Here is a 17,406-nt window from a genome sequence, read left to right on the forward strand (position 1 = left end):
TTATGAACACATGATGCGTCTGATTCATGCACGTGTGCGGGAATCAACGGAGAGGGAGGAACAAGCGGCCTTTGCGCCAGCGGTACCTCGACCCATCCATCATCGAACTATAATACCCCGGGACCACCTCGCTGCCCACGCTCGGTTGTATGGGGATTACTTTGCGCCGGAGCCACGGTTTGGGGAGAACCTGTTCCGGCGACGATTTAGGATGCATCGTCCGCTCTTTCTGCGTATCGTGGGCGCTTTGGAGCGTCGATACGGGTATTTCAGGGTACGGGAGAATGCGGCTGGTAAACCCGGCCACACGCCGATTCAGAAGTGCACTGTCGCAATCAGGCAGCTGGCATACGGAGGCGCGACCGACATGTTCGACGAGTACCTCCACATCGGCGAGACGACTGCCCGCGATTACCTGAAGTATTTTTGTCAGGGCGTTAGGGAGATATTCGGGGATAGGTATCTTCGAAGGCCTACCCCCGAAGATTGTCAGGCTCTGCTGGATATGCACGGGAATCAACACAGGTTTCCGGGGATGTTAGTCAGCATAGATTGTATGCACTGTGAATGGAAGAATTGTCCCGCTGCCTGGAAAGGGATGTACACTACTGGTTTCAATGCCAAGAATCTCACGATGATCCTTGAAGCGGTAGCTGACTACCGGCTGTGGATTTGGCATGCCTATTTTGGAGTAGCCGGGTCTAACCACGACATCAACGTCCTCCTGTCGTCGCCCCTTTTCAACGAGCAGTGCATGGGCGTTGGTCCGTCTGTCAACTTCGTCGCCAACGACAACCAGCACAATATGGGCTATTATTTGGCGGATGAGATATACCCTATGTGACCCGTTTTTGTGAAGACGATCAGATGCCCAGCAGATGAAAAGAAGATATATTTTGTGGGTTGCCAGGAGGCAGTGCGCAAAGATATGGAGCGGGTATTTGGTGTGCTCCTGGCTCGATGGGCGGCAGTGAAGGGTCCAACACGGCTGTGGTATGTTGACAGCATCGCCGACATCATGTACGCATGTATTATTATGCACAACATGATTGTCGAAGATGAAGGTCCAGCACTGACTGATTGGACCAATGATGATGCTGGTGCTGCGGGTCCAAGCCACGACGTGGCCATTAGCAATGTACGCATGGGGATACCCCATGACGATGTCGATCGAGTCCGTGCATTTGCCGACATGTGCCAAAGAGAAGCCCATGTTCGGCTCCAGAACGATCAGCAATGGCGCCCGTCCCTGCGGAATTCCGCGGTGGACGTCCGCCATTGCGCATGGTATGCACGGATATGGAATTCCGCCGAGGACACCTCAGTTCCGAGGCGTTACGGGGAATTTCGTCGCGACTGGCATGCGGACGTCCGCCATTGCGTTGACTCCCACAGGCGTCCGCGCGGAATTCCCGTTTATTGCATTAAATTTTTTTAATTGTGGGAAGTCCTTAAGGATGTCCGCCACTGTGCAGTGGGAAGTCCTAATGACGTGGCAGTGCAGTGGGAAGTCCGTATGACGTGGCAGGATGTGTTTTTGGGAATTCCACCGGGAATTCTGCGCCACTGCTGATGCTCTTATGACGTGGCAGTGTAGTGGGAAGTTCGCATGACGTGGCAGGAGGTGTTTTTGGGAATTCCGCCGGGAATTCCCAGCCACTGCTGATGCTCTAATAGAACATCGATTTTCAAGAAAAAGGAAAAGGAAAATAACATTAAATCAAACCGGATCGGGTAAAGCCTTCCTGCTCAAACCAACACTCAAGCAACACAGACGCAGAGGTAGGGTTTTGCCGCCGCCGCCGCTACTGCTACTGCTACTGTCGCCGGAAGTTTGACACGATCTGCTCACTGTTACGTGAAGCAGTTCGCTGTTATTTGGTGCGAGAGTGAAAGGAAATCTAGGAATCAAAGATGAGGCCGATTTTGATGAAAGGGCACGAGAGGCCGCTTACGTTTCTCAAGTACAATCGGGAAGGCGATCTCCTCTTCTCCTGCGCGAAGGATCACAATCCCACAGTCTGGTTTGCCGACAACGGCGAGCGTCTCGGCACCTACCGCGGCCACAACGGCGCCGTTTGGACCTGCGATATCTCCAGTAATTTCTTTGCTTTTCGTCTATTGAATTCCGTGAGACTTAATTGATAAAATTCATGCTAGTAATGGCCCGGATTCGAGTTTTATTTGTTATGAGATTTTAGGTTGAATTTTTCGGATTTATGCTACTGCATCTTCATGTTTAGAGGTTTGTATGGAGTATTATATTTTGATATTTTCTGCGGCGGTGTTAGTTTCGATGGTTTATGTTGAAGCCGTTTTCATTTCCATTTCTCTCCCTAGTCTCCACCGCATTTTCCTTTGGCTTTCATTCATAATAAGACATGCTCGATCAATGTTTGTCAATTATCGAAGCGGATTTGAGTTTTTATGCTATGTTTCGCAATTTGTTCCACTTTATGTAACTGTATGCTCCCAGTTGTAGCGATGTTTAAAGTTTTCGTGTGAATTTGGGACATTGGCATGGTATTGCTACTAGTTGTTCATTGTTTGGTGACTTTGTTGGCGTATTCGAAGCCGTGTGATGGATATTTTTATGTTTTAGGGGACTCCACGAGACTTATAACTGGGAGTGCTGATCAGACTGCAAAAATATGGGATGTCCAGACTGGAACTCTGCTTTTCACTTTTAATTTTGATTCACCAGCGAGGTCTGTTGATTTTGCTGTTGGTGATAAGCTTGCCGTCTTAACCACAGATCCTTTCATGGGGTTGCCCTCTGCTATCCACATCAAGCGCATTGCAAGAGACCCAGAAGATCGTGAGTTGTTAGCATTATATATTTTCCATTTATCGAGCAATTATGGTCAACCTGTAAATAACTATTGCACTATGTCGAGATGCACGTCTAGCCGTCTAGGTTAATTTAAGGTGGAATGGAAATAAATTTGTGAAGAAACTAAGGGGGTGTTTTGTTTGCAAGATTGTATCCCGGGATTAAATATTTAGTGGGTTTGGTTCATGAGATAACTCAATCCTAGATGGATAATCATGGGATAATTAGTTATAGCTAACCCCCTATGACTAAAATAAACTCACAACTCAATCCTAGATTACATCTTGGTATTATTTATCTAGGAAACCGAACACCACCTAAATATTTTTGGGGAACTATATTGAAATTTATGAAACAAATTAATGCTTCATCTGCATGCGGATGTTTGTTTTGCACTTTTTCCTTGACTTGTTAGCTTCAGATGTTCATTTCATATCACTTTATGGGTGTTGGATCATGGATTTCCATATTTTTTGGTTGGTATCGCAGAGTCTGGAGAATCCATTCTTACTCTTAAGGGTCCACAAGGAAGAATCAATAGAGCTGTTTGGGGACCGCTGAATAGGACAATAATAAGTGGTGGTGAAGATTCTGTAGTTCGCATGTGGGATGCTGAGGTTAGTATTGTTTTGGTGTTGGTGCGAAATAAAGTTTTATCTCCAATAATCAATGGTTTCTACCATTATCGTATCCGAATTGCAGACTGGGAAGCTGCTAAAAGAGTCTGAGAAGGAGGAAGGGCATAAAAAAACTATTACATCACTTTCAAAGTCGGTAGATGGTTCACATTTTCTCACTGGATCCTTGGATAAATCAGCAAAGGTTTGTCAGTTTCTTCTTTACTTCTTTTGACATCTTTATATCTCTGTAATTTTTGCAGTCCTCCCATGTTGACTGATCTCTCCTTAACTTTCAGCTCTGGGATACAAGAACATTGAAACTTATCAAAACCTATGGGACAGAGCGCCCTGTAAATGCAGTTGTAATGTCTCCACTTCTTGATCATGTAAGTGTAGGAAGGAGAAGGGGCATATATCTGCTTGTTTTTTTATTTTGCACACTCCATTTTTTCTTCGTAGCATCTGTTTTGGGTCTGGTTTTGGAAATGTAGTCCATTTGGAACAGCTGTTAATTCTATAATGACTGGTCATGCAGCACATATATAATGTTTTAAGAAAGGTATTGGGATTCCATGGAGATGTAGATATCTTATTATGTTATATGCACATCATCATAACACGTATGGTGTAATATGTTTGCATTCATTTTCATATATTAGTAACATATATGTTTTCTGTCTGGACTTTGGTGGCATTTATAGGTGGTGCTTGGAGGTGGTCAGGATGCATCATCTGTCACAACAACTGATCATCGTGCTGGAAAATTTGAAGCCAAATTCTACGACAAGGTAAACTCATGACGCTACATGACATTCAAATGTAATTTGCACTGATAAGATGAGAGCTTGTCAATGATTTCTCGCTCTCCCCTCTGTAGATCCTCACCGAAGAAATAGGCGGTGTCAAAGGCCATTTTGGGCCTATCAATGCCCTTGCATTCAATCCGGATGGCAGGAGGTGAGATTTTTTCCCTGTACCTGCACATCTCGTGCCTTCTCACCAAACTTCACATGAATATAAGTTGTGAGTTTCGATATGATGAATTTTTCCTTCTCATGTAGTTTCACAAGCGGAGGGGAAGATGGATATGTAAGGTTGCACCACTTTGATCCGGATTACTTCAATATCAAGATCTGAACAAGAAGTGTTTGGTCAACTTCAATTTAATACCATCATGTTGTGATGAATTTTGGAACATTAAATTTTGTATAGATCAATCGCCAAATCTATTATATTATCGGGTAGTTCAACCTAATTTTGAGAGACTTAATGTAGTACTATACTCAAGTATATTAAATTACTGTTGACCTAATCATTGCCTAATTGGTTTAACAAAGATGAATTACTGATTTAAATATTATCATATTATCAGTTAAAATCTTAACTACTCTTGCTCAATGACTTGAGCTGTGTTGTACATCTTACCTTTAGGTGATGGCTTATATGCATTAATGGATTTGGATTTTGGATTGGGAATGAATGTTTATATTCACATAGATTGAACATAATAATCTAACTCATAACATACTCTAAAACTGTAGTTCTGTTGCAATAATTACAAAAATACTACAAACCTTGATAAACCAAAACAAAATCTAATAACTTGAAATACTATTTTACCCAGTGCAATGCTTTGCGCAGTTAAACAAAACCCAAATGATTATCAAGTTTGTGTTGTTTCTCCGCCTTGGAAATCTCCAGCTTCTGGAGGCGAAGCTTGGCTTCAGCCACCTCGGCACTGGGCTTCTGCTTGACTTTCTTTTTGGGTAGCAAACTTGACAGCTTTGCATCAGCATGATCTGGGTTGCTGCTGGAGATTAACTTATTTGATTTTTCCTGCTTCGGGTTGCTGCCGGGATTGGGGCCATTTGCGGTGGTAACAGGCCCACGAGCAGCACTGGGAGCTGAACTGCTTGCCAACTTAGAACCACGATCGCGAGGCAATAATTTCTCGTGAGAATTCATTGCCAGTGTACCATTATAGGCATCCTGTGCTTTCGGCGCTGAATCCTTTTTCTTCTTGATTTTCTCTCGATCCTAAGCCAAGAAATGAAACCAAGATGACGGTTAGCAGACTACAAAAACCTATATGAATCCCTGCACTTAATTATGGTTTTAAACTTGATGGCATTTATCAAAATCATTCAAATTTCATCCGACAGAATATGACGAGGCTTAAAGGGTACTCATCAAAAGCCCTCTGATATCATTAATACTGGAACTAGAAACACACTGTAGTCGAAAAGAATGTAAAACACATACCTTCCGGAAGTTGCAAAGTCCTTTCCTGTCTTTAGCTCTGTATATAGCACGTTTAATTCTATCACTGCTCATGAAGCCACTGGGCCATAACAAAGCAAGCTGCATTGCAACGAGTCATATCAAATAACAGAAGTCATATATAGCTATAATCCCCCATAATAACTAACTGATCTCCGAGCATGCATGAAGAGAAAATGACAATTGAATAAATTGAGTGAAAACTGTCCAGAATCCCCACACGTGACAAAGACAACATGAAAGCAAATAACCACCACAAAAGTCAGAACTCTATGCACGAACACTAGATCATGCAGTTCAATTACCTCTTCATATAGCTTTCTGACTGGAGGACCTGAATCATCTTCTAGTCTCTGAGATGAAAAGCGGAGTATCAATCAGATATGAAAATTAGTTACTACTCCCTCCGTCCACGAAATGTTGTCCACGTTTGACTTAGCACGAGTTTTAAGAAATGTGAAGAAAAGTGGAATGAGTTAGTTGAAAGTGGGGTCCATTTACCAAAAATGGTAAAAAAAGCAAAGTGGACAACATTTCGCGGACGGACCGAAATGGCAAAACTGGACAGCATTTCACGGACGGAGGGAGTACTATTTGTTTTGGGGATCAGTATTTGTCAACTGTTTGCTTGAACTACAGAAATCTGGTGCATACCTCAACATAAAGGTCATATAACACACAAATCTTATTTTCCAACACATCGTCCAAGCTGTATTTGTGTTTCAAAGCTTCTCTCTCATCTGGACAGATTTCCTGAAAATCATCTGAATTCGCAGCATGCTGTTCAAGCTACGATGCAAATAAGAAGTTGGGTATTAGAATAGATATCATCACATAAACCAAATCTTCACTCATGAACAAGATTCCTTGGCAGTTATTAGGGGAGGGGGGGGGGAGTTGAGGATAGAAAAACGGTCGAATATTATACTCTGTAATTGATAATGACAATGTAATCCAATAAAGCTGCTGGAAACCAAATTATTTAATGTACGACATACTTTTGATTTCATGCGCGCAGTCCGCACCTTAACCATATCAGCAATTTCTTGTTTCATCTTCAGTATTTGATCATCCTTCTCTTGTTTAGCGGATAATCCCATATTAGCTATGGCCCTAAGATTTCTCTGGCAATAAAATATGGTTAGTAATGAATCAGTAATTAGTGAGGAAATCACTATTACGATCACATGGTATTCAAGTTTCAAGGCTAATAATGCCAATCAATAATAATAATATAGTCAAGAAGCATGAAAGTATTTCCTAAAAGCAGGTTGTAACTGTTACTCCCTAACAAATCGAGAAAGCAATAAAACAGTATGGAGAAAAAGTATACCAGTCAATAAAAAAAGTAGTAAAAGAAAAAAATAATGGGAAGCAAAACAAAGACAGCATAAATATACTCAACGGTCTTTATTAGCAGGGAAGAAGTATTGGAAAATACGTATTTGGACGAATACATGTGAAGACAAATTACCAGTAACAAGTCTGGTTGAAGAGGAAAGGCGGTAAGAATAATGATAAAAAATAAAGATATTGGAAATATATTCCCCACATAACCGGCTTATACTAAAAAAGCACAGACCATTAATCAGCCTGCTAGTATAAGGTTTCAAGTAAAGTACCCTCATAAAGGTATCACCGATTCACCGTATTCCCAATTAATGATCTTATATTGTGGTTCAGATGATGATCTTAAAGATGCTACATCAGATGACAGATGGTATATCAACCACAGATCTTTTCATATAGATATACACAAATGCGTGTAAAATCAAAGCAAATAAAAAGCAGCCGGTAGAGTCCACCACGTGTAGCATGGAATAGACCTTCAGGGGCAAAAAAATGTAGGATCCTACTCGTGATTGCTACTACTCACGTGGAGCGTTTCCTCATTAAAAGACATCCGATCGACTTAAATGCCATAAACTACCATATGTTTTTTTCAAATATATACGAACTCACTACAATAGATATGCAGCAACCAAAAGCTGAGTTTCTTTATAACACATCTTAGATACAAAAACCGGAGAACCACGAGCATAAATAATCGATCAACTTAGGCAGCTTGAACTGTACAAACTTACAATGAGCATGGGCATCTAAATTTTCTTCTACCTGTTTCATGAAGTACTCCACTCAATAATTTTGACCAAATTACTTAAGCTAATTAATCGATATACTCCAGTATGTACATACATTAAAAATAAATGTACAGCTTACTTTCCTAACCATACTTGGATATATATCTCCACTGTAGTTTCAACTATAGCATTGCTATCCTTCTTTGGAACATTCTACCATACTATTGATGGTTGGCCTCATTCCATTTCTCCACTTAAGATTCTTGATTATATTACCACATACTACTAGAGTATGTATAAAAATTTTAACAAAGGAAACAAAATAAGAGTCACTCGGCTATTTGACAACAGTGTTGTTAGGGTCACGGGGCGCACCAGGTCGATGAGGTGAAAATTCGGGTCGCGGGTCGAGAGACCCAAAAATCTAGGCTAATTTTTTTGCCTTTTAATATTAAAAAAAATAAATATATTGCTCTAATGTTTATAATATATCAAATAATATAAATGTAGACGCAATTCATGTGAATAGAGATAAAGTGGAAAATAGAAATGATCAAAATATCAAAACAATTCATAAGACATAACACAATAAATAATTGAAACCATTGGCTGAAAATATCAAAACAAAGGAATATATATGAAGGGTGGCACCAAAAGATCTTTGAATTGTTTATTTGTTTAGGAGTGAAGAGTCCGAATTCTAAAGTGTAGAAGTAGGTTTGAAAAGTTTGATGTGGTGCATGCATATATATAGAGAATTGTGATTGAGAGAGTCCGAAAACATGTGAGAGATTTGAGAAATCAGAGATGGCATGTGTTTAGGGCGACCCGGGCGACCCAGCGGCGACCCTGTATCTCGATCAACCCACCCATGTTGGGGCGGTGATGGTCACGACCCAGGAGACCCGAGCGACCCGAATGACATTTTGACAACACTGTTTGACAATGGAATGGATGGAAAAAGAATAACTTTAATTAGATTTCAACTGATGGTTATGATTAGGATACTCGACTGCATTAAATCCCCTAAAGGCTTGTAAAGAGAAGGATTTTCAAATTACAGAAATAAAATTCACTAAGCTCAATCAGGCTGATCATTCGAAATTGCCTATAACATCATCCAGATGAGGTAATTAACGTCTCCGGTCCGCACTCATAAACATCTGAATTTAGGCAAGCCATTATTAGACTCTTCCAGTGAACTTCATAATTCTCTTGGTTTGTTACTTGAGGAATTAAGCTAAGTTGATAAAATTTAGGAAAAATTATTTCCAGAAGTTAAAGTGCATCATTTGTTGGACTAAAGAAATTAATTCCACAACAAATATCTACTTCTAAGTCATGCATCTCAGAAGAGGTGTTTCATTTGGAAAACATGTCTTTAACATTTTGGATTTCTCTCAGCCAAGACATAGCTGTCCCCCTCGACGTATTCTTTAACATACTTGTGTCATGTCATCACAAAAAAAATGTTAACAGCAGAATATACAAATGGAGTAAGAATTATAAATTGACATAATGGGACCAAACTACATAACAAGTATATAATCTAGGGCATCAGCACGATACAAAAACATATATACAGCTATCAACCAAATAACATGTCGAATTGTATTAAAATAAATAAATTTAGAACAGGATCCCAAATGACAACAGTCTGATGAAGACCGACCAGATTCTTCAAAGAGACAAAATTCCAGACAATGTGTAGCAAAAGAATCTAATTTTGAACAGATATTACAGCCATAGGATTAGCCGAAGGTGCTTAAATCAGACATATACTCTCTAAAATGAAGCAAGACGTCCCAAGGCAAGAAGAACAAAAGACTATGACCTTAAAATGTAAATTCTTGGTCTTAAAGAGGAAAATACCTTCAGTGTTGTAATCTGCATCAAGTGGCCCAGAATGCTCATTAGACGGTTGATCACATCCTTTGGAATCCGTCCATAGCAGGATGCCTGCAGTAACCATAAAGGACACAATCTTAACTTATTCTGGAAAAGCAACCAATCATGCACAGACCACTGGATCATAAATCATACGCCCTACATCCCATCCGTCCCAGACTCCCAATATTCATGGCTTAAAACTTTTGGGCACGAGTATCAGGGAGAGTTGAAAATTGGTGCAAAGGTGTGTGAGTAATATATACTACTATTATTTAACGATTTTAAGTATGTCAAAAGGGAATACAAGTAAGCCATGGATATTGGGAATGAAGGAGTATTAGTTAGCTCTATAACAAAGATGAAACAATTCAATCACTTTTGAGTACCGCTACTTTAGCAACGTTTGAAAGCTTCAGCTTTATTTCAGGAGGCAATCTCTTTTTGCCCGGCTGAGATTGATTAACAGGATCCTGAGCATCCGTCGAAGGTGGTCTAACTGTTTATGCAAAAACATGGAGTAATAACTATGCATGAATCACACTATAATAAGAGATATAATATATGATGTAATACAAGTAGTGAGATACATGGTGCAACTGTCTTCTCCAACTCTCTGAAGGCCTTCTCAAGAGTATTTTTTGGTCTAACACTAGAACCTTCTTTTCTCTGCACAATAGATTCCTTCTGTAAAAACCAGTAAAAGATTTAATTCATTATGATAATATCTGTTAGGCGTTTTTGAGCTGATAAAACACTTAAACGATTCAAGAAGTGATCATGATAGCGGTTGGCGGTTGACGGCGGTTACAACCGATTGATGAAGAGTAGTTATCAAGAAGCGGTTATTGAAACTGATCGAGAAGCATTGAGTTCGATCTTACTCTTCCTATAAGTAGTGCTACAAGCATCAGAGATAAGCAAGAGAGAGCATCTCCAGATCAGAGAGAATACGGAATGAAACCAGGGTGCGTTTCAAGTTAGATTGAGGGAGAAAATGAGTGTTCATAATTCCCGTTTGTATTCGATCTGAGAGTGTTCTTCTTCGTTGTAATTCTTAGCTGATCATCAATATATCCTTCTCATTCTGTCAGTGGACGTAGGCTTATGCCGAACCACTTATATCTCTGTGTTGTTGAATGATCTTGCATCCACAACCCCTCTAGACTATATACATAGTGATCTCTGGGGCCCTTCACCTATAAGTTCAATTGGTGGTGGGAGATACTATCTTTCTATCATTGATGATTACACTAGAAAATTGTGGGTATATATACTGAAAGAGAAATCAGAGACATTCACAAAATTCAAGATATGATGTAAAGAGGTGGAGCTAGAGAAGGGAAGGAGTGTAAAATGCCTTAGGACTGACAATGGTCTAGAGTATCTATCTGTTGAGTTTGATTTGTTTTGTAAAGAGAAAGGAATGAAGAGACATAGGACTGTCCCTTGCAACCCCCAGTAGAATGGGGTTGCAGAGAGGATGAATAGAACTATCCTAGAAAGAGTAAGGTGCTTGCTGCTTAGTTTTGGCTTGAGCAACAGATTCTGGGGTGAGGCAGTGTACACAACTGCCTATCTCATCAACAAATGTCCATCCACTGCTCTAAAATCTGAGACTCCTGATTACATGTGGTATGGAGCTCATAGTGACTACTCAAAGTACAAGGTATTTGGGTGTGCAGCCTATGCTCATGCTAGGCAAAGCAAGTTAGAAGCTAGGGCTCTGAAATGTATTTTGCTGGGATATCAGAAGGGAGTTAAGGGATATAGGCTCTGGTGTATTGAGCCTGGTAAGCATAAAGTAATTGTGAGTAGGGATGTTGTGTTCATGGAGGACCAGATGCCTTACTTGAAGGAGAAAATGGACTCTAGTGAAGCTGATAGTGATATTTTCAAGGTGGAGTCTGTGGGACTTGGCCTAGGAGCAGGTGGAGCTAATAACTCAGAGAGTGAGTCTGATCCAGAAAGTGATGGTGCTCCAGCTCAAGGTAGAGGCAATGATGAGACTACAGCTGACACTACTAGAGAATATCAGATTGCAAGAGATAGAGGCAGGAGAAATGCAAAACCTCCCGAGAAATTCTCTGATGTGGTCTATTATGCGCTTTGTGCTGCTGAGAGTATTGAATTTGCAGATCCTCTCACTTATAAAGAGGCCATGAGAAGTAAAGACAGAGAGAGGTGGATAGAACCCATGAATGAAGAAATTGAGTCTTTACTCAAAAATAGAACCTGGATTTTGGTGGACAAATCCAAGCTAAAAACTGATGGAAAGGAAAGAAGGCTGATCAGTTGTAAGTGGCTGTTTAAAAAGAAGGTTGAGACCACTGATAAAGATAGAATCAGGTTCAAGGCTAGGCTGGTGGCTAGGGGATTTACACAGAAAGAAGGAGTGGACTTCAATAAAGTGTTTGCTCCTGTTGTAAAGCACACATCTATTAGGATCTTATTGGCTGTGGTGAATCAGCTAGATTGGGAATTGCAGCAACTTGATGTTAAGACTGCTTTCCTAAATGGAGACCTAGAGGAGACCATCTTCATGGATCAGCCAGAAGGCTATGTGACGACTGGAGAAGAAGACAAGGTGTGCTTACTACAAAAGAGCCTATATGGTCTTAAGCAAAGTCCTAGACAGTGGAACAAGAAGTTTGATGGGCAAATGAAGAAGATTGGCTTCATTAGGTCAGAGTTTGATGACTGCATCTACATAAAGAAGGGCAGAACACTTGTTGTCTATCTATTGCTCTATGTGGATGATATGCTATCTATGAGTGAAATACAGCAAGTCAAGGAGGATTTTAAGTCTAGTTTTGAAATGAAAGATCTAGGAGAAGCAAGGAAGATCCTAGGCATAAATATTCAGAGAGACAGAGGCTGCAAGAAGTTGTGGAAGCTTCAAACTGACTACATTGAGAAAGTCTTAAAAGGATTTAAGATGGAAAATGTTAAAGCTGCATCAACTCCTTTATCTCAGAGTTTTAAGCTATCTAAGGAGCAGGCCCCTAAATCTAAGCAAGAGGTTGTGGAGATGGAGTCTATTCCTTATGCTAGTGTTGTTGGAAGCATTATGTACACCATGATTTGTACCAAGCCAGACCTTGCTCATGCTATCTCAGTTACTAGCAGATACATGGCAGACCCGGGGAAATGAAGGAGCACTGGAATGCCCTTAAGTGGATTCTGAGGTACATGAAGTTCACTAGTGGCTGGGGAGTTGTTTTCAATGGCTGGGAGAAGGAGAAGGAGACTGAGGAAGTTGTATTGGGCTACTGTGATGCAGACTATGCTACAAACCTAGACAACAGAAAGTCCCAAACAGGCTATCTCTTTCCTATGTTTGGAACTGTGATCAGCTGGAAATCAAGCCTACAAAGTGTTGTTGCTCTCTCAACAACAGAAGCTGAGTATATGGCCCTCACTGCAGCTGCAGCTGTGCAGGAGAGTTTTTGGATTCAGGATTTCTGACTTTGGTTTTGACCAAAAGACAATGGTGGTGCATTGTGATAGTAGTTCAGCCATGTGCTTGGCTAAACATCAGGTTTTCCATGAGAGACGCAAGCACATAGACATAAGGCTAATTTTATTAGAGATAAGATTGAAAGAGGAAGAGTGAAGGTGATCAAGATTGACACCTTGCACAATCCAGCAGATATGCTCACTAAGTCCCCAAGTAGAGACAAGTTTGATCACTGCAAGAAGTTGATCAACATTTGCTGCAAGAATTGAGATGTGCACTCAGGTGGAGAATTGTAATAAAAGGAGTGCTCATTCAGTTATAAGAAGAAGAAGAAAGAAGAGTTAAAGGCTGAAGAAGAGAAGAAGAAGCATTGAGAAACTAGCCGTTGGAAGTTAGTTAGTTTGTTAGATAGAGCAGTTGACAGTTCTTGTTTCTTGTTTTCATTCGGTTAGTAGCAGTTGCTACTCATTGTATGAGCTTTAAATAGCTCGGTTACTCATGTCTGTAGATTAGAGAAAAAGAGTGTTAAAAATCAATAAAAGAGAATCAGTTTTTCTCCAAGAAACCATCTTCTTCACTACTTCTAATTCTAGTGTGTTCTCTGCAACAAGGTGTGAGTTTTTCATATTGCTGTGAGTGTGTGTGATCAACTCAAGTGTGTGTAAGTCTTGTGTGCTAATCATAACAATATCTAAGTGAAAGGATAAATAAACTTCATAAGTAAATAAACTTCCTGCAAGGATGAACAAAGGAGTTACTCAATGGCGCTGACAAGGAAGCTCTACTTGCGACAACATTAAGATTGGGTCTTTCTACAAGTGCACCTTTCTCTTTTTTTTTTTTTGAATCGACATATCCAGACCATCAACATTATCTAGTTGTTTTCCAGATTGAGATTTGCTTACATGTGAAGTTTTATCATTTGCCCTTTGAGTTGAGATATTCTGAAGTTCACTCTCTTTGGATTTGCTAGTATGCTTCTCTGATGGGTTAAGGTTAACTCCTGGTTTTCGTCGGTCCTTATACATATCCTGGCTTACAGCACCATCATTCTGCAATCTTGAAGGATCTATAGCAACTTGGATATCTGTTGCCTTCTTTGTCAAAACAGCTTGAGAATATAGCATATCTACATTGGATATAGCCTCCTTGTAAACCGGACTAGTTGAGCTTCTTGGAATGGATGATGATGCTTTCTTTCCTTTAGATCCCATTTTCATAACTTTATGCTGGTTATGTCCATCATCACTCCCACAACCTTGCGCCAAATCTTTCCTTCTCCTCTTTTTTGGCTGCTTGTCCATGGATAAGGAAAGTTCACTGCAATAATAGTTACAGTAGCATAAATAGGACTGAAATACCTTCATATCATGTTACAAAGATGAGCATATTGCAAAAGGTAAGCCCTAAACTAGGATGTATGTGTTTCACATAAGGTGAAACCAGAATTATCAAAGTCATATTTGGTGAACCATCCAACAAAATAGCACTGAAAAACAAAAATTAAGTGACACTTTGACAGAGAGTTAGAACAATGCATTCAAGGATTTTAATTTTTAACACTAAGCTTTTTCATAAAGTAATAGCAGCAGTCAACAGTTAAGAATAATAGAAAATGTTGGACCACCACAAACCCAGTTACAATAATCTTTAGTTTTGCATTCCAAGCAATTGTAGCGCTTGGCTAAGTAGCTTTCAAAAAAATTGAGAGTTTTATAGAATTGGATCTGGTTGAAACTAAAATTACTATTATAAGTATTAAATTAATCTAAAATAGTTCTTCCTTCTGTTTTCTGTTTGTCGAAATTTGAAATATCTAAAGTAAACAAGGTTCATGCTGGTCTAATCAAACAATGCTAAGAGGCAGATTAGGTTGCAGTAAACAGACTAAATCAAACAAATTAACGTATACATACATGCGTTCCAACTCCCCACGGTTAACAAAAAAACCATCATGTTTAGTAGCAGACCTATCAACCTGGAAGTAGGCATCCTGCATAAACAACCATGAAATATCAAGCTATAATAAGCTAACCACCTGAGTATCAATATTTTGGGGAAAAAATAAAATAAAGTTGCATAGAAAAATAAAATAAAAAAGGGGAACTTGATGAAAGAACAGTGCCCACCAACTCAGTATCATCAATGAAAGAATCATCGGTGTCATACTCATCGTCATCAGGCATGTTATCAAGAACGAGATCCTCCTCATCGCTGCTACCCTGCATGTTCCACCACACATCCACATACACAAAGCAAAATCCCACCCAGTTCAGAAACGAGACTTAGTATCCAAGCCAAAACATAGTAATAAACAATCAAATTAAATCTAGTCTGTGAGTTCACGAACAATTTTCCAAACCACACTGTTAAAAGAAAGCTAGGTCAAGCACAAACATGTGCTCCTACTCAAAGCTCAATAGAAAAAGAACAATAAATTACTCCACTGTTAAATAAAAGCTCAAAACATATTAATAAACCATCAAACTAAATATAGGCTATAAATTCACAAACAATAGTCCAAACCACAGAGTTAAATGAATGCTAGGTCAACCGCAAAAATGTGACCTTACTTGAATCTCAATAGAAAAAGGAATATTATAGAAAAAAAATTAAGAAACTAAGATATAATAAAATAACGAGTTCATATGCTCAGTTCAACAAAATAATACTCTTTAAGGCCAACTCTCACATAACTGCACCTCAAAATTTAATTATCTAACAAAATAAACCAACATGCAAAGAATTTTCCACTGAGCTTCACTAAATCAACAAGAACAACGCTGCATGCAATATTCCCGCCATAAATCCTTCCAAAAAAAGGAAACATTTACCGAAACGAACACAACAATGAATTCAAACGCTCAATCAAAATCCAACGAGCCCGTAACAAAAAAAAAGTCACCAGTTCTCGTCCAACTTACCGCATACATTCTCTCAATTCTCTCAATCACGTTGCTCAATCGGTTCGCCTGCGACTCCTTCGATTCATTCTCCGCCGTTTCCTTCGCACGAGGAGCCTCCGCATGAGGCGGCGGATGGAGCTGCTCCGACACGGCGCCACCGCGGGCTTCACCAGGTTGGCCCGAACCCGACTGGCCGGGCCCTTCTGGCTCGCTCAAATTGGCCTCCTTGAGAAGCTTTCTCCACGAGACAATTGTGGACTCACCGGGATTCAGGTCTACCCTGAACCTCACCCGGCCGCCGCCGACCTCTATAGACGGCGCCGGTTTCGAACCGGGCCCATTTTCGGGCCCGCCGGATTCTGCGCCTCTCACCATCAATTTCGTGCTCTGTTAATGGAATTGACAGTGCTTTGGGGCTAGGGTAGTAACGAAATTGGGGGAATTTTGAAGGGAAAAGCCCTAAATTTGAGCTGATCAGTGAGTGAGTGAGAGAGATGGAAATAAAATTTTAATTTTTCTTTTGATATTTGTTTTAATTTTATTTATTTTTAATATACTTGAAATGGTTACAGCAATATGCTGATACGAGGAATAAAGGAAGGATTAAATTACGTGTCGGAAGCCCAAAACTTCCCTATATTTCATATTCTTCCCAAATTATTTTAGAAATTCATTTTCTAACCCTCTATTCATCTATTTTTTATAGTAGTATATTAAAAAAATTAACAAAAATTTAGTTCTATTAAATTTTAATTATATGGAGTATATACTCCCTCCGTCACACGTTATGTGTCACTTCACCATTTCTTCACTTTAACTATTTATTACTCCCTCCGTTCGACAATAATTGTCACTATATATTAGAGCATCTACAATGGATGCTCGATCTCACACCCAATCGCCCGAGATCGGGCTGGGGTGTCGTCGGGCGCGATAGAAAGATCGGTTGTCCCGATCTCGCGACCGATACATCGGGCGCGCGATCGGGCACCCATTGCAACGCGTCGCCCGAGCCCGACGCCCGACGATTTTGTAATTTTAACTATAAAAAAATAATTTTTAATTATAAAAATTGATTTTTAATTAAAAATTATTTTTACTATTAAAAATAAAAAAAAAACTATAATTTCACAATGGTCCATACTAAAAGACGGATCCGTGAATTAGTGAAAGAGTATATTTCGTAGAATATAATACTTCACACTAAGTAAGCAAGTTTTGTGTTGCTTGAGTAAACATTTTATAGATAGGTTTTCAACTCCAACTTTCATTGTGACTTCGATGTGGGACAATTAGTTTTGCACTTAAAAGAGAGTTTTTGTTGCTTCATGTAAAACTT

General features: G+C 39.8%; 2 protein-coding genes across 4 annotated transcripts; one reads left to right on the forward strand and one right to left on the reverse strand.

Moving 5' to 3' along the window:
* The first annotated feature begins 1,720 nt into the window (after positions 1-1,720).
* On the forward strand, positions 1,721-4,765 carry LOC121801475 (eukaryotic translation initiation factor 3 subunit I-like). The gene is made up of 8 exons (XM_042200974.1): positions 1,721-2,098; positions 2,603-2,818; positions 3,323-3,450; positions 3,536-3,655; positions 3,750-3,839; positions 4,155-4,241; positions 4,331-4,410; positions 4,515-4,765. The coding sequence occupies exons 1-8, from the start codon at positions 1,915-1,917 to the stop codon at positions 4,588-4,590; spliced, it is 981 nt and encodes a 326-aa protein (XP_042056908.1). The 5' UTR covers positions 1,721-1,914; the 3' UTR covers positions 4,591-4,765.
* Positions 4,766-4,897: 132 nt separating this feature from the next.
* On the reverse strand, positions 4,898-16,592 carry LOC121797675 (ubinuclein-1-like). Of its 3 annotated transcripts, none has more exons than XM_042196323.1 (12): positions 16,086-16,592; positions 15,291-15,383; positions 15,078-15,154; positions 14,067-14,481; positions 10,292-10,388; positions 10,091-10,200; positions 9,687-9,773; positions 6,759-6,857; positions 6,388-6,522; positions 6,039-6,086; positions 5,716-5,814; positions 4,898-5,490 (listed from the first exon to the last, which is right to left on the reverse strand). In XM_042196323.1, the coding sequence occupies exons 1-12, from the start codon at positions 16,440-16,442 to the stop codon at positions 5,095-5,097; spliced, it is 2,013 nt and encodes a 670-aa protein (XP_042052257.1). In that variant the 5' UTR covers positions 16,443-16,592; the 3' UTR covers positions 4,898-5,094. The 3 variants fall into 3 exon arrangements, with proteins under 3 accessions (XP_042052257.1, XP_042052255.1, XP_042052254.1); XM_042196321.1 differs by having other exon boundaries at positions 6,732-6,857; positions 10,292-10,370; positions 16,086-16,591; XM_042196320.1 differs by having other exon boundaries at positions 6,732-6,857; positions 16,086-16,591.
* Between the last annotated feature and the right edge of the window lie 814 nt (positions 16,593-17,406).

This window comes from Salvia splendens, chromosome 4, assembly GCF_004379255.2.
Source record: "Salvia splendens isolate huo1 chromosome 4, SspV2, whole genome shotgun sequence".
NCBI lineage: Eukaryota > Viridiplantae > Streptophyta > Magnoliopsida > Lamiales > Lamiaceae > Salvia > Salvia splendens.

Bases quoted from the DNA above. Each gene is read 5' to 3' on its own strand.
- LOC121801475 (XM_042200974.1), top strand. From the start codon at position 1,915: ATGAGGCCGATTTTGATGAAAGGGCACGAGAGGCCGCTTACGTTTCTC. The intron at 2,099-2,602 runs GTAATTTCTTTG...TTTATGTTTTAG, and splicing joins TTGGACCTGCGATATCTCCA to GGGACTCCACGAGACTTATA. The intron at 4,242-4,330 runs GTAAACTCATGA...TCCCCTCTGTAG, and splicing joins AAGCCAAATTCTACGACAAG to ATCCTCACCGAAGAAATAGG.
- LOC121797675 (XM_042196320.1), bottom strand. From the start codon at position 16,442: ATGGTGAGAGGCGCAGAATCCGGCGGGCCCGAAAATGGGCCCGGTTCG. The intron at 15,384-16,085 runs GTAAGTTGGACG...TGGAACATGCAG, and splicing joins GAATTGAGAGAATGTATGCG to GGTAGCAGCGATGAGGAGGA. The intron at 5,815-6,038 runs GTAATTGAACTG...GTTGCAATGCAG, and splicing joins TCAGAAAGCTATATGAAGAG to CTTGCTTTGTTATGGCCCAG.